This window comes from Gavialis gangeticus, unplaced genomic scaffold, assembly GCF_001723915.1.
Source record: "Gavialis gangeticus isolate Ggan-Ray unplaced genomic scaffold, GavGan_comp1, whole genome shotgun sequence".
Taxonomy (NCBI): domain Eukaryota; kingdom Metazoa; phylum Chordata; order Crocodylia; family Gavialidae; genus Gavialis; species Gavialis gangeticus.
In genome coordinates this window covers 64940874-64958043 of record NW_017728995.1, presented here as the reverse complement: position 1 = coordinate 64958043, position 17170 = coordinate 64940874, and the positions used below count along the sequence as shown (strand labels likewise).

Here is a 17170-nt window from a genome sequence, read left to right as displayed (position 1 = left end):
AGAGGTAGGAGCTGAAGGCTTAGGGGAGAGGTATGTGGAATCGTTTTTGTGAGTGTGGATGTTTTCTCTCTTGAGGGACAGATTAAATGGGAAAATGTGGTCATTGTCATTCTCCAGCTACCCCCTCTCTGGATACATGTTTGATGACTCCTGTTTCTGCTAGTTTCCTTCTTTTTCCTGTTTTACCCTAACTTAATCAGGCAGGTAAGACGACCGCACTTGTCTCATGGAATTGTATGGATTTGAGTGTGTCCCCCAGAGAGTGACATTTACTTAGGATTTTCTTCTCTATAAAAAATAAAATAAAATCCAAACACGTGCTTTTTGGGTTTTTTCTTTTAACTTGGGGTAGTGAACATGTGTGAACTATCCTAAAAGGCAGTGAGGACATGGCACATTCATTTTGCCAAGAGGTCAGTTTGCTAAGGTTAGCCCTGGTTGGGGCACAACAGAGTACTTCAGTGAGTTTACTTTCTAGTAAAAACTAAAGCGTTGTGCTTTCACTGCTTTTTGCCTAAGGCTAGGTCTTGTGTTGGATATCCTGAAGTAAAAACTGTATGGATGTATGTATATTATCAGTGAAGGCAACCCCCAGAATGTCCTGTAATCTGTCACTGGAAATCATATATAATATCTGAAGAGTTTAGGACTGAATGAGTTGAGATGCAGAATTATTCCAGCTGGCTATCAGGCTGTATGTCATCTGGCTGTTTTTTGGTTCAGTAGCTATGTTTCTGTAAGGCATTGCTACAGCAAAAAGAACCAGGATTAGAGGTTACTTAGCTGGTATGAAATATAAACTCTGAGGAAAAACATGTGACCTCTTTTTCTCAGGAGAAGAAATATATAAGAACTTTTTTTTTCAGGTTCTTTGCAGGAAGTCAGACTCAGTCCCTGGGCGCAGGGACTGACATGAAGTGTCTGGAGGAAGCTAAAAAGAATTTAATGTTGCCTTCCACTTCCACAGGCTCCCCAGACTGTCTGATCTGTACAGAACCCTGGATAATATGCTCAAAGGACTAACCTGGCTCATTTCTGTGGGCATCCCTGAATTCCCCAACACAGGGACAACCTTTCAGACAGTAGCCTCCAGGAAATAAGCTAGCAGAGTACTGTGGGTAAAGAGCATGGGGTGGGGAAGAGGTTTCCTATTCCAGTTGTGTTGAAGGTCACTTGTGTCAGGGAGTGTCAAAACTTACTGGGCTAGATCTTTACCCCCAGCCCCGTCTTTCTGTATGCAAATAGTCATAGGCTTTGCATCAAGGAGACACTGGAGAATGAGAAAGTGGGGATTAGAACAGAGTCTAATGGATGGAGGGAAAGATTTCCTACCCATCCCCTTTAAGATCTCTTCTATTAACTGGACAAGATCACCATTCTCTTTAAGTACCAGGCTCCCACAGGGATCGTTGCCTTTCCCACACTTGTGTGTGCAGAATAAAAAATTTCCATGTGATTGTGTTAACATGTTTAATCTCTCTGCTAACACAGGTGGCCTTTCAGTTTCCTGTCTGTCAAAAGTTGTGAGCAACTAAAAATAAGGCTACCATCTGAACTGACTGTCTCCATTTTAGCAAACTAGTGTCACTGGTTTTTACCATTCCATTCAATGCAGGTCAGTCCCCAGTTCCTTTCACTACCATTCCAGTTGCATACTAATATGCTGCCTTAGTCATTCGCACACCAAACCTCTGTAACATTTTTCTGTTGGAGAACAGCCCTTGGTAAACAGGCCCTTCTGAGTCGCTGCTGGCCAATAAAAATAGTCTTTTAAAAATCCTTTCCTGTGTGGGATTCCAGGACTTTAATCTGTTCTATTGCTGGAACTGGTTGTTAGTCTGTTCATAGAGGGCATACACAAGTCTCAAAACTAGCCATTTAAGGAAGGTCTGTGGGGGTTTGCTTCTAACAGAATTGAGGGAGCTGTTTGTCCCTGCTGCAGTGCTGGGAGAGATCTGGGGATTACGGGAGCACCTAAAAATGTGCTAAGTACTTTTCAGGCAGGGTAAAGTGTCATTATCTGACTTGAACTGAGGGAAACTGGTGAGATGGGGACTTGGAAAGAGAAAGCTTGATGTTTGTAAAGAGATTTTGTCCTTGTAGAGGTAAGTTTACAGAAAAGGAATTTAGTGCCTGTTCCTGCCCTTTTTGTTTGAAGGTTTGTTTGCTTTCTGGTAACCTTAGTGCAGTCTACCTGCCTTTCCTGAGCATGTAAATGCTAGCCTCTTACAGCCTCTGCCTGAAGGGGAGAAGAAGGCAGGACTGCTGTGAGGGAAGCTAGAAGTAATTTCAGAAACAGGACAGGTGTTGGACAAGGATTGTTTTGAGGGGACAAGGGCCTTCTTCCCCTACTACAGATCCTTGCTCTAAAGGCCATATCTACAATGAGGAAAAGGAGCTGCTGAGTTTTCCATCCCTTTAAATATTACATATGCTTGTATTGTTTTTGTAGCAGGACAAAGCTATCCTCAGCACAGTGGTAAGTTTGCCGTGTTGTTGAGAACAATTTACTTTTTTGTTTTTGCTATAGCAGCTAACCCGTTTTTGGTGCTGCTTAAATAAGTGAGCTGTAGGGAGCTATTAACAACAATAAGTTGTCAGCAACAGGTCATTTTCCTACCGTAGATAAGGTCTTGCATTGCTCAATTCTACAATTTATTAGCTGCTAACCTTGATGTGTCTCATACCACCAAACCGGCAGCTATGACACTGGGGAGCATTGACCTACCCCTCATTCCTGATATTTTTGCTTCTGTCTGAATAATTTGGAGGTGTTCTCTGAAATGTTTTTAACATTTCCATTGCACCTTTATTCCAGAATTGTATAGTTCTGTTAAGGAACTTCTTTCCTGCATGGACTTCATATGATCAGAATGGACGGGCAAAAAAGGGTAACTGGGGGAATCTACCTTTGTGTGCACTCCTTTTGCTGACTGCCAAGAACAGGAATGCCTCTTGGTTAGGAACAGAACATCCACAAGCATGTTGGAATGTGACCCTGGTATGAGATGGGCTTTTTCTCACAGAATGCTATGTCTTATTGGCTTTCCCACTGCAGCATCGAGAAGGCAGAAATGGGGACACAGCAAATTATGAATAAACAAAAGTTGGGCTTTGTTTGGAGCATGATGTGCCAACGAGTTACCAAAGACAGTGCTCAGGAAGTTGATGCTGTTACTGCATGAATGCCTAACAGATCTGGTATACATCAGAAGAGAAACAAACCTGAAAAATGTAAATACGGTCCCAAGACATGCAGCACTGTTATGTTTCTCCTTCTATGGCCCTGGTCTCTCCTGAGTTCTGTAGGTTAAGGCATGAAATGTAGGAGCCATGTAGAAGTCCAGGGTCACTGTGCTGCAGTGTAAGGTTCAGGTGCCTGGGATCTGTGCAAACAGAAACCTTATTTCTAGAGAAAAATCAGATTTGGAGTTATGTGTGTGAGGAGCCAGTAACTGGCCTTATAGTTAACAGAAAGGAAGGGTCATTTCCATAGGCGGGAGATTATCATATTGTCAAGGAAAGCTGTTTTCACTATAAAAAAATAACTGTTTCTGAGCGGGTTTTTTTCAGAGTAGATTCCTGGTGTTGAGGGTGAGAGAAATGCCAAAATTTTGCTGTGGCTCCTATTTATGAACACTCTGAAACAGTAATAGTTTCCTAAAGTTTTATTTCATCTCTGTGGCAGCTCAGCATGGGACCATCAGGGTATGGGTCCACTGTCAGAGCTGGATTAAGGGTTAATTAGCACAATGGTCAGAAGCATACTAACAGAAGCCTGTAGAGGAAGCCAAGTTACAGTCCCCAAACTTTAGCAATCCAGTAACAGTTCCTCTCTTGCTTTCCAAAAGATGGAGACCTGTTTAAATCATGCCAGCTTGTTATTCCAGACTTTATCATTAGTAGTATCTGTGGCTCCAAATGCATGTAATTAATGACCATTAATGACGCACTCATAAACTGAAGCATAAATTGCTAATCCGATTCTAAAGCTCCCTCTTTTATTTTCCTCTCTGTCCCCATGTCTTTTGCCAGCTCTTTCAATCCATTCGTTCTCTGAGGGAATGGCTGTCACTTTAGCTGCAGTTGGGACACAGGTTTGGCAACATGTCAAGCTGAAAATCTATCATACACCATGAGCACTGTGAAACTCTTTGTAGTCCATCCCAACAATCCTGGCCTCTATGAGTTTTTGCAACAAGATGCTTAAAGTATGTTGGCCCTGCTGATTTGTGGGTCTTGCTGGTAAACACAGCCTTGCTGCTTTGTATTTGTATTTGTTCACTTTACAACTACAGCCATGCAAGGAGCTAGAACGAAGAGGGGGGTAAGTTGCTAGCCCAGAAATATCACCACCCTACCATATCCCTTCTGAATTTTTAGGTTATGTGACTGATTTTGATCCACTGTACAAAAGCCACTGTTAGGTCCTGTGCCTGGGCTGAACTCTCCCATACGTAATTAAACTGGGATTTCCAGCTGTGCTAGTAAATCTTCTTTCTTCCCCTCCCTGCATCTTTTATATTTCTTCTCACTGTAGCTCCTCAGTCCCATGTGACGTAAGAAATTTTACTGTCCTTGGGCACATTGAACTCCCAGCTGTTTTGAAATATCAGGTGATGATCTCTGGTGGGGAATAAGGGGTGACAAATTTCTAAGTAAGGCTGTGTGTTTTACAAACAGGATGTGAGTAAAAGGAAGCAGCCAACATCATCAGGTCCTCTCATACACCCACTCATGGCCCACTTGTATACTGCCCCAGGGTAGCTATATTTAGCTGAACAATTTTGAGTTGCTCTCTCTGCCTGTGCCTTTCTCAGGACAGCTTTGTGATTGGATTAGAGACTTTTTAACTTGTTTTTCTGTCTTTTGTGGTCACTGAGCTCACCAGATCCATTCTGATAAAGCACATTCTCACTGCATGTTTGTCCAAATTGCCAGTCAATCTCTGAGAAGTTTCTGGGTACCCTTGAAACATGACAGAAAGAAGTCAATGAGTAAAGTCTCCGCTGATACAAGCAAGGTGAGAGGTTGAAGATTTGGCCTTAGTCTGGTGCTGATGAGTGGAGGAAGGGGAGGTTGTTTGGAAGAAAATATAGAAGGTGAAATGTGGGATTTCTTCTTCCAGACTGGAGGCATGAGATTTTTTAATTGGCTGTCTTTCTGACCAGTTATTCACAGCTGTTCACCAGGGAACGTCATCTAGGGACATCCAGTCCATTTTTAGAATGTAAAATTAGAGATTTGTCTTGCTTGGCTCCATTGTTTGCCAGCTGGCCTGATTCTAAATGTCAGTTAAACTGGTGATGACTCGGGACAGAACAGTACATTGACTCGTAAGTAATCTGTTTCCAGAACTGATACTATCAGCCAGAATGGAGATTTTCAACTTGGTCAGAGGTCAGACTTTATGATGAAAGGATAGAGGAGATGATGCTGTGTGCTTGGGAAGTGCTAGGATAATGTCATCCTCTGTCTTCAAAGACATTCTGGAAATAATTTAGAAAAGAATGTTTTGAAGTGCAAGTTTTCTGTGATGGGATCAAGATGCCTTCGCTGTCTAAAGGGCAGATAAGTGTCTGCAATGCAAAGTCCTGGCATGATATCACAATGGCAGCTGGTCTACAAGAGATAATGTTTCAGGGGTTTTTTTAGACTGAGGAGTTTCTTTTTGGTTTATAAATCAAATTCGGTCCCACTTTAGTTAAGTTTCTCTTTTCAAATATCTTTACACCATTCCTGTCTCCCATCTATTTTGATGACCTTTCAGGATGGATGGAGAAAGTGGGTTCTATCTTGCCACTGCTGATTAAATTGGGTGTCATGCTACCATCAGCCAGTTGTTTTATTCCTCAACAGCCCCATTATGGACTAATGTTTAGCTAAAAGGAGACAAACCTAAGCCTTTATTTCCATTATAAGGACCCAACTTAATATTCAAAGGTTAGGAAGCTTTAGAACCCTTGGCATCCAAAAAGCAGCTGTTTAATAGCTGGAATTCCCTTTTTAGAAAGATGAAGCAGTTTAAATGTATACAGTTGTTCACCTCAAGATAAACCTCTAAGCCATGTCAGGGTATGAATCCTCAGAGTTTTGCCAGCCCCAAAACCGGACAAACTATATGAGAGTTATTTATAATATCATGATTTATTTTTGTTCTGTCTTTTGATTTTAATTCTCCAGGGAAAGAAACCCCCTTCCTAACTGAAAACTAATCAGCCCCTTGTTTTTATCCTCTCCCATTATATGAGAACAAGAGGTCATTAGATGACAGTACTGCTCGGTAAATTTAGAACAAATAAAAGGAAACAGTATTTCACCTAATGCATTGCCATCCTGTGGAATATGCCGTTCCAGGATGTTAGTCAGAAGTTTTACCCAGATCTTAAAAAATAACCACACCATTCCAATTCATGGCCATGTCAGCCAAGAGAAGAATAACCAGATTTCAGGCCTCCATGTCAGCTGATCGTTACCCTGTCCAGGAGTGAATGTATATGTCTCCATGATCAGGTAGGTGTGTGGCTTTGATGGGGAGGGTTAGTATCATCTCTTGGGATATTAGGAGCTAGCCACTTCCAGAAGCAGGTTAGCAGACTGGTGGAGCACTTGGGAGCAGCAAATTTTGTTTTCTTTCCCTAGTAACTGGAAAGGCAAGAGGGTTTTACCCTCCCAGCAATTATTTGGGTAGACGCTTCAAACTGAAATGTACTTGTACAGAAGTGGGGAAGATCGGGGGGGAACTTCCTCCACTTGGCTGTTTGCATCTTTCTCTTTCTCACACACTCTCCTGTTCTCTTCTCTCACTACTCCCTGAGGGAAGTGCATTTTCATTAAGCTCAGTGTTCCTTGCTCTGAACAGGTTTACTGTTTACTCTCCTCATGTCTGCAGCAGTTTTGTTAGTGGCTTGCTCAGTATGATTCCCTGCAGCGCAGACAATATAAGGCTAACTATGTGCCTAAAGGTGGCATATACCATGCGAGGTATCTGGCACTTGGCCTGTTCTGAACTGTGGGTCTGTTCTGATTGGGGTGCCTCCTACTGTTGTAGTTCTGGGTTCTTAATTATCTCTGTAAAAGTTTGAATACAGATACTGATTATTACACAGCTGATAGTTATATCAGCACCATGTCTCCATACTCTTTTTCCAAGAAGCATTTTGAAGATTTTTCGTTTGCAGGAGAGCATATTAGACACATTACCTCAATCCTTATCTCTTGTGATGTCAGGGAATATCATTATGAATGTTTTTCTAGAACTGGTGCATTGGGAATGGTGTTGTCCAAAACTCATTTATAATATAATTTACAAAGAGTTGTATTATCTCCTTATTTCTGGGCATCTATTGTGGGTCAAATTCGTAGTTTCAGGTCTGTGATTTCTTGTCTAGGGGTTTCAAGTGTGCAAATATCTTTTGATCCATGTTTGTTTCCTGGCACATGAACTTGTGGTGCTATGGTGGAATGGAAATCTTTTTGATATTGGATTTTGAGACTTTAAAATGATTATATCACCTGGCTTCAAACCTTATTCCTCACTTCATTAGACCAGCTCTGTGGAGATATACAAATTTTACCGCCCTGGAATTGGACTCTTGCCAAAGGAGCTTGAACGTTTCTGTGTCTTGACTCAATATTTTAGATTCTGGATCTTTTAAGAGGACTTAACATTTGATCCTGTATAACTTCTAATCAAAAAGTGCAGAACCAGTCATGTTCTGAATTTTCGTTCATTTTGAAGGGATGGTCCTGGCAATAAGGCTGCAAGTTTTATATATGGAGAGAGTCAGTATTTCACCAACTATTTTTATAATGATTATTTTTGTTACAGTGTCCAAATGTGTCTTAGGTTCTTATAGAATAAGCAGAAAATAAGGGACTTACCCCCCAGATCTTGCAGCTGCAAAGTGACTGAGTGGCTACTTCTTATTTTAAAGATATATTGTGCGTGTTAATTGTGGACCTAGTGTTTGTTCTTTGTTTTGATGCTGTCCTTTGGCTGGGCCAAATTTGGGGAATGCTGGCCAGAAGCAGTGCTCTGTGGAGGAGGGGTATAGTTTGAAAACTGATTAAATGAAAAAGAAAAAACTTTTCCCAAATTAATACTATTTTGCCTACAGTCACATATGCATTTTTCAGCATTTGATTTTATGTTGTAACAAAGATAAATAGGAAATTTGATGTTCCAGTTGAATTTAGCTGTGGGAAAGTGATAGATTGATTGTTACATCTGTTTTTAATTCTTAAATCTGGTTTATGAGCCAAATGGGAGAGAGTGCCACATTATTCCACCCCGGTTTTCTACCTTGTATCATAGATACTTAGAGATCTATATTCCCATTACTGTTGACTAGACAGAGATTTTCATTTGATGTGGAATCACTCTTGAAGTTCCTGGACATACATAGGCAGGAAATGCCTGGGCCTTGGGTAACCAATGCAATCCTGGTCCATTTCATTTTATTGTTTCAGAGGGATGTATTTTTCTTTCTACTGATGCATTCTAATTGACTGAAGGAGCAGTATTGATAGGCTACAGTCATTCAGTCTTGTTTCACTTTGGTCAGAAGAAAAGTTCTGCCATAGGAGTACCATATTTTCATGAAAAATGAAGTAGTAGAGGTATTTTTGTGGGCTTATAGAATAAGAAGAAACAAATGAGCAGATAGACTTCTATTAGCACGGGTCTTGAACCTCTTAGAGTAAATTTAACTTATTGAGACATTGTTAATTTGGACATTTGTAATATAAAATGCTAAAAATCTCCTTGTATTAAGTGCTTTAATATCAGAATCCCATTTGAGGCAGGATTGTGTTCTGCCAAATACTTAAGCACTTCTTTCACTTTATTCAGCTAAATAATCCAGTTGATATGAACAGGAGTTTGTAGGTTAATAGTTATCCCAACATTTAGGCATTTGCAAGATTCAGGTTTGGGAAAAAGATGAAATTGGTGTTTGACCACAAGCACAGAGACATATGCAAACAAGAAAAGAGGTCATATCTCTTTTCTTGCTAGGGACCTCTTCTGATTGACTGAAGAAGCAATATTGATATGCTACAGCAGAGACAGGCATGCCTCGGGCTAGATGGCAGGGAATGGGCCGGGCCTGCACTGCCACAACAAGGATCAGGCCCCTTGCAGCTCCCCCTCCATCTGCCCCTGATGCATCAATATCTTACAAGTCAGGGCTGCCTGTATTTTTGGCATTCTGCCCAAAAATGTTGCCAACCCATGGGCTACAATCAAGTCATTTTTGTTTCTCTTTGGTTAACTGGAACTTTCTGCCATAGAATGTTCTTCAGTGCTATAAAAATTGTGGTTTTTTGTTTTGGGAAAATCCACATGTGAAAGCTGTCCCAGGACATAAAAGTTGTGAAGGCGAGATTTTGTTTTGTTTTTTAACCAGGAGGTAAACTCATCAATTTAAGCCATGCTGTCAGGGGATCTAAGTTAAGGGTAGACGTTTTCAGAAAAAATTGAGGTGAATGGTATCAGGTCTTCATGAGACAGGAGGGTCAAATGTAGAATAAGGTGATCTCATGTCTGGAACACTTTCTTGTTATTTATTTATTCTGACTTGTCATGACTCCTAGATGGATTGACTTGTTTAAATCTGTTAGTTTTGGCAAGGACTGATGTCTTTGATTAGTTTGGGAGGACCATTGTCGGTGGTTTTTAAAGCAGTTTCTGCATACCTGTTAAGCACTGCAGAGTTTAAAACGTCCACGTGTTCCCATTGCAAAAGAGCATGATAATAGAAGCACTGGGCAAGAAACCATATGAAGTGGAGGCTTATGGACCAGGATGTCAGTAGAAGTGAGGCAGTCTTGACTTTTTTTAACTTCATTGGCAGTGATGAAATGTGCATTGCTGTCAAGTGGCATTGTCTTCTTGCTTTGATGTGGTCTTCCATCTTTTAAGTCAGAGGCATCAAACATACAATCCATGGACTGAATTCAAGCCATGGATCCCTTTCATCCAGCCTGCAGAGCTCTTTCTGGCAGTGCAGGGAATTTGGAGGTGAGGCTTGCCACAGAATCCAGGGCTACAGAGCCTGTTGGACATGGCTGTTAGTGGCAGAGGGACAAACGAGGGCTGTGTCATCAGCTCTATTCACCCTGTGACTGCTTGGCTTGCCATTTACCCTGGCCTTGCCACTTCCACCACTTGCCCCACTGCTACCAGGCCCAGATCTGGCCTGCAAGAAGCCCTGTAGGCTGGATCAAGCCCAGGGCACAGAGTGAATCTGACACTCCTGTCCTAAATAATAGATCTTTATAGCCTTAACTTCAGTTAACTACATGTTTTTCCTGAGAGTGTTAGTGAGCAAAACTGGGCATGTTGACATGAAGACAAAATAAGGATAGAAATTGATTTGTTATTAATGTGAACAATTGGGGGAAAAAATCGTTTAAAAAACACACACAGTACTCAAACTCGTGACTTTCCCACTACTGTGCAACAATTGACTTTTCTATTGGATGACTATCCAGTGCTTTTTTTCAAAATCTAATTATCAAGTTCTTTACGTACCTAAACTCTAATGAAAATGTAAGGTTGGCTTTCAGAATGCTGAAAATACTGTTTAATAATGTAAACAGCCTGTGCTCAGTTATGCAGCTGATTTGAGACAGTTCTCTACAGACAGTTCTCTTTAATTTACTGTAATAAAAGTTATTACTTCTCCTTGGAAAAACGTGTTCCTTACTCATTTTTCTGCAACTCAAGCATTCTTTCTCTCTTCTTGCAGATTATCACTCCATGTCGGAAGCTCATCCTCTGTGCTGATAACAGAAAAGAGATGGAAGATTGGATTGCAGCACTGAAGACTGTGCAGAACAGGGAACATTTTGAGGTAATAAAATAACTTCTCTTATTCACCCTCAGTTCTCTGTGCAGCCTGGCCCATACTTACATCTTACTTTATGAATTTGATCCGGTTCCAATTGGAAGTTAATACAGGGGCTTTGATTGACTGCAGTGAGCAGTAGTTTAGGCTTTACCTAAAAAATCTCTGAAATGCTGCTTATATACAACAACCTCTTTTAAGTGACTCTTTCTTGATAGCCCTAGTCACTCTGCGCATTCCCTTGGGGTTGAGAACTTTGCACCCTTGGTCCCTTTGCTGGTATAATGTCTCTGAATCATCATCTGACTTGAATCTCACCTGCCTTATATTTAGCAGCATCCAGAATATCCACCTGTTGTATTTTTAGTAACCTTATCCCTTGTACTCTGCTACAGCCTATTTAGTGTGTATACAATAGGCCAGAAGGGTCATTCAGTCCAACCCTTTGGATAGATTCATTTGCTGCCTCCTCCTCTGTGAAAGATGTTCCATTTCTGCTTTTTGTATCTGATATGTTCAAGCCCCTCTTTTAGAAAAACTAAACTTCCACCTTTGGTGTTTCTGTAATTTTTTTTCCCAACAGTCAACTCAGTACAGCATGGACCATTTCTCAGGGATGCATAACTGGTACGCCTGCTCACACGCTCGGCCAACATACTGCAATGTGTGCCGAGAAGCGTTATCAGGGGTTACGTCACATGGACTCTCTTGTGAAGGTAAAAGCACTTTATTGTTTTGCACTTGGCATGCCACTAGGGTGACTTACTGGCATGTTCCAAAGATCATTTTAAATAACCATACCCTTGTGTACAGTTTATAGAAGGGTGCAGAGGAAAAATGGCACCAAATGGGCATAGGAAAGTTACAGAAGGTCAGAGCAGAACTTTTTTTACAGGCTTGGTCTTACATTTCTTTTGCTTTCAAGTTCCTGATGGTTTCATGGGGGATTTGGGGATGCACAAGGAAAACAGAAGCAGGTACCTATATAGTTATCCAAAGATGCTGGAAAGGACATAGTACCATATTTGCTTACCACACACACCTTTTCCCCAAAAATCAGCTCCCCAAAATTGGGGTACTCATCTTAAGAAGGGAATTTGATCTTCTGCCTTCAATAGACAGACGGAAGATCTGCTTTGATTCCTGCTTGCAGCAGCATTTCTATTTGGGCAGCTGAGGGAGTCAGTTGACTTACAGGCTCATGGTTCTTCACTCCACAGGTATTAATGGTCATCTCTCCTTTCTAATTATCTTGATGTTCCACTTTCTTCTGACAGTTTTGCTCTTTTAGCCACTTCTGTTCTCTCTTGTATTTCACTGCTTGGCACCTCTTTTCAGAATCATAAACCAACTCATGGAGACTGGTCTTCAGCAGCAGCTAGGGTTTCAGCTTGTGTTTAAATAGGAAAGGGAGGGAGAGTGAGCTGATAATTAGATTCTGTCCCTGCTCTATGCAGTCATAACTCCAGAAAACATCTTTTTTTCCCTTCATTTTGCCTTCCCAAAAACAAGGTGTAGGTTTTATTTGGGAAGGGTACATGTGGTATGTGAGAAAATACAGTGTTAATGCTGGTTAGAATTTGGTGTGGCATTTACTTTCATACTCCCAAATTATTGCTGTATACTAATAAAACCCTACAGGAGCGAAGTATGGACATGTAAATTTTTGAAGCATCAGATAAAAATATTTCTCCCAGGAACAAATGCATTTAAGCATTTGAACTTCAGATGGCTCTTCTTTCTTTCTTGGCTTTGGCACAGCAGACATGCTCGGCTTCTCACACCTCATTCTGGCAGGGACAAATCAACACCAGTAATGCCTGTGGGAATGCTGAAGCATATTACTGTACATATTGCTGGCATACAAGGTGGTAACTAATACCTGTACAATCAAAAGGCAGCCTGCTTAACTAATTGATTTTGTGGCTTTGGATCTGATTGTTTTAGCTTTGCTAACAAAGGCAGTGGATGTGCTGTGTTTCAGAGCCAGATACTATAACTGCATTTTGCTGCTCAAGGAGTCATTTGCTTGTACTGCTGCATTATCCCTTTTGCATTAGAATTAAGTCATCTTGTTGTTGTTCTTCTTCTTCTGTAGTGTGCAAGTTCAAAGCCCACAAACGGTGTGCTGTTCGGGCAACCAATAACTGCAAATGGACAACACTGGCCTCTATCGGGAAAGATATCATTGAGGAAGAAGATGGGGTATGTGTCATCCTGAGCTCCCTGGCTTGGAACACCTGGAAGTGTGGAGCCTGCTTTGCGTATGCTTCTCCCCCTACTGTATACATGGTTAAAGTTTCAGGTTGGGATGACTGGAGCTGCTTCCAGCCTTCATTCCCTTAGTCCTTATTTGGAAAAATTAAATGGATCTGTATGTCCCAGGGCTGGCAAGCACTCTGTACTGTTCACTTACTGTGGAACTAAAAGGTTTTGCTTTTACATGCATATGGTATCTAAAGCCACCTAGTGTCAAAGGACAGTGGTCAGTTCAGAGTGTCCTGTCAATTTTAGTTACCTTTTACCAACAGAGAATCCTGTCACTCTGAGACTCTTAAAGATGCAGAGTTTTGAGCTTAAGCATTTTCAGGTGCAGGGAGCCTTTTCATAGTCTTGGTAAAGGTTGGACAATTTGGTGGCTTGTGCATAAATTTAGAATGTGGGAGACCAAATTTAGATTGTAGTTTCTTCCCTGCCACAGACTTCCTGTGTGATCTTGGGGAAGCCCTGTAGCCTTTATGTGCCTCAGTAAGTACCAGAGAAAGGCAGATAGTTCCTAGAGAGTGCCCTCGCCAACCTCATGCAGAATGAAAAATTGCATCTTTGCATGCTCCATTCCCCCCCATTCTGTTTTGTGTTCTCTGACTTGTGCTCTGGAAAGCCTGTACTTATTTCTTCTCTGCTTGGACTACAGATCTCAATGCCACATCAATGGCTGGAAGGAAACCTCCCTGTGAGTGCCAAATGCACAGTGTGTGATAAAACCTGTGGCAGTGTTCTGCGCTTGCAAGACTGGCGCTGTCTCTGGTGCAAAGCCATGGTGAGTGAGCTAAGTAAACATCATGACCCTCTCTAAAAGTTGTCTCCTTTCAGTGTATGTAGGCCTTTGTGTCTTGTCTGCTACTGCTGTTTGTTTGAAATGGAAATTTAAGCCATTCTCTTGTTTACGTGCATCACTGGGTTTTTTTTCTTCACATTATAGACAGTCTGTGAAGAGGAAGAAACACTTATGGCTAATTGCTTCACTGTGGTGCATAAATAAAGCTTAGAAATATTTTTCACATCCAGTGGTACCACAGGATTCTTTTCTTCCTGTACTTAGAAACACCTGGACTATTAAAGTTCATATTCTTTCATTTGCTGGTGGCCTTTCTCGAAAAAATCCAATGGGTATCGAGCACCTAATCATAGGCATGAGTGGTGATGGTTCTTCAACCATCCACTCCGTAATTTTGCAACTTAAATAAGTGTTAATAGAAACAAGGGAAAAAGAAGGGACTGTTAAAATATGTGAATAAAAATAACATTTCTTCTCCTAATTCAGCAGGCTTAACTTGCTTGATACCTAGAGGTCATAAAGCCTGTTAGACCCCAAGTACAAGGATCCAAGTAGATCCTTGCAGATGTCAGAACAGCAGAGAACCCCTATGCCTGAAGAAGAGTGATTGTGCCCAAAAGCTTGCCAATAACTTTTTTCCAACTACTTGGTCTAATAAAAGATCATATCTACCCAGAGAACCTGGTCTAGTAGTACTCCAGGTGTTTCAAGGGTATTAAGAAGGAAAACCAGCAAAATGTACATTTCTAATTTATCTAATAGGTTTGCTTATAACAGATCTTCTGTTAGGCTGTCCTTGTGCACCCAAAAGGAGAAAAAAAAAGGCATGGACTCAATTGTTATATACCTGTTGCAGGCCATTTTATACCCACTCTCTGGGTCTTATCTTGTTGTTTATCTTATCTTAGGTGTCGTATCTTGTTAACTCCCAGCTGCATACATTCTTTATTATTCCCCCTACTTCCTCTAGTATCCTTGTTTCTTCATTCACGTGTGTTCCAGGCTTTATCTTCTTAAGCTGCTTTCGAGCTCCCTACTTTGACACCATATGGAGAACTGGGCAGCACACCTTGGTCCACAGTTAGGAACCTGAGCAGCCTGATTTTTGGGCCCCCCCAAATTTTCTTTCTCTCGTGCAGTCAGTGGAATTAGGACAGGGGACATGAGTTAGTCCTGTGTCTGCATACCATGTTGTAATAGCCTGTAAGTAGCCAGGTTGCTGTGTATGCTGCAAGGCAGCATATGTATGCTGAGAAGAATTAGCCAGATGAACAAGCTCTGAATGCCATTTGCTTGCTTAGGTGGCTTTTAAAAAATAACTTGGTAACTTAATACTATAGGTTATCATTTCTTTGGCTTTTTCCCATGCTTCCTGGTTGTTTGGGTCATGTTTTCAGAGAGAGAGAGTCATCTACATTAATGAAAGTACCCAGAAGGATTTAGCTGAACCCATTGCTTTTGTTTCAGGTACACACCACGTGTAAAGATGTATTACCAAACAAGTGTCCCCTTGGCCTCTGTAAAGTATCTGTCATCCCTCCCACTGCTCTTAACAGCATTGATTCAGATGGTAAGTATCCATGGTTACTTTTTTATTCTTCTTTTCAATCACAGACCTTTCAGTTAAGTGTATGGATACACAAACCAGCTAAGACGGGCAGGCAATTATTCCTGGCAGAGGGCCGTTTACCCAGTTTTGGCAGGCTGTCGAGGGCCGTATGGGTAGCCCCGCCTCTTGACAGGTGTCCCACCCCCTGGTCACCATCTTGGGACCATGTGGGGCTGTGGCGCAGACACAGGCAGCCCCCTGTGGGCTGCAAGCAGCTACAGCGTGGGGCAAGCAAGGGGCTGCTTTTCCCGTGCTCAGCACTAGCTTGTAACCCGGCCCTGCTGCCAGCCTGGGCCCCGTGCCAGCTCTGGGCTCGCCCATCAGGGCTGTGCACGGCGGCAGCAGCTGCAGCCCCCCCACTTGCTGCACCAGGCAGTGTTGGCTGCTGCCGCCCACCTGAAGCTTACATGCTGGGCAGCCCACAGGCAGCAGTGGCAAACACTGCCTGGTGCGGCAAGTGGGGTGGGCACAGCTGCTGTCGCCACGTGTAGCCCCGACAGGCAAGCCCGGAGCCAGCGCAGGACCCAGGCTGGCAGCAAGGCCAGGTTACAAGGTGGTGCTGAGTGTGAGGGGAAAAACGGCTCCTTGCTTGCCCCGTGGCTGGAGCTCCCTGCTGCAGCCACTCACAGCCCGTGCAGGGCTGTCTGGAGCAGGTACAGGCAGCCCCATGTGGGCTGCAAGCGGCTGCAGCGTGGGGTGCCGGCCATGGGGCAGGCGAGGGCCCCTCCCCCACCGCACTCAGCTTTTCCCCAGGCCACTTTCCCTGGGCTCCTTCCCTGCCCCCCCCCTTCCCTCTTACCTGAGGTTCCAGCACAGGGCAGCCATGTAGTCCCAGACCAGAAGCCCTGGCTGGAGGGACATTTGTGACAGGAACCAAGGGCAGATAGATATTAATTTTCTAAATTTTTTAGGGGCCCCACAGGCTGGATAGAATGGCCTCCGGCCTGCAGGCCATATTTTGTCCACCCCTGAGCTAGGGTGAGGTAAACTAGGGGAGAGCTGTCCAGCTTTGCAGCACAAAGGGGCTGCACATTGTGCAGACCCCTTCCATGTCATCACACTCAGATTCTCCACTGTGCTTTGCTGCATGGGTGCCTGCCACTCTGCTCCAGCCCTCACACCCCATGCCATGGACTCCCTGAGACCGGTGAGTCACCGTGCCCCTGGGCGTGGGAGCAGAAAACAGAAGCCAAAAGATGCTGTTGGAGCCCAGAAAACGGTGGCAGGGAGTGGCACCCAGGCAGGAACCCACAAGCCACAAATTAATCAGGAGGGCGGACTTCAATGAGCTAAGGAGAATAGTCGGGGAAGCACTGAGGTCCCGGAGGGGAGGGGAGTCAGGTGTCCAAGAAGAGTGGTCGCTCCTTAAGGAGACAGTCCTCCAAGCCCAAAGGGAAGTAATCCCAACACAGATCAAAGGGGGCAGGAGGGCACAAAAGTCCCCATGGCTCACCAAAAGCATCCGGGAGTGTCTCCTAGCTAAAAGGGAGGTGTACAAAAACCAGCCCCCCCTCTGGGCCCCTCAGACCCCAGGGGAGGTGCACCTAGGCCAAGGGTTAGTGAGGAACTAGTTAGGGAACTTCTGGAGGAACTGGATGTATTCAAATCAGCTGATCCTGACGATCTCCACCCTAGAGTACTGAGGGAATT

General features: G+C 43.0%; 1 protein-coding gene across 2 annotated transcripts in view; it reads left to right on the top strand.

Moving 5' to 3' along the window:
• The window catches only part of DGKD (diacylglycerol kinase delta), an 83631-nt gene that overhangs the window by 32167 nt on the left and 34294 nt on the right, over positions 1–17170 (top strand). For both annotated transcript variants that reach the window (XM_019503743.1, XM_019503744.1), the window contains 5 exons: positions 10755–10859; positions 11437–11569; positions 12952–13058; positions 13768–13893; positions 15379–15481. In XM_019503743.1, coding sequence (XP_019359288.1) covers positions 10755–10859; positions 11437–11569; positions 12952–13058; positions 13768–13893; positions 15379–15481 — 574 coding nt within the window. The remainder of the gene's footprint in view (positions 1–10754; positions 10860–11436; positions 11570–12951; positions 13059–13767; positions 13894–15378; positions 15482–17170) is intronic.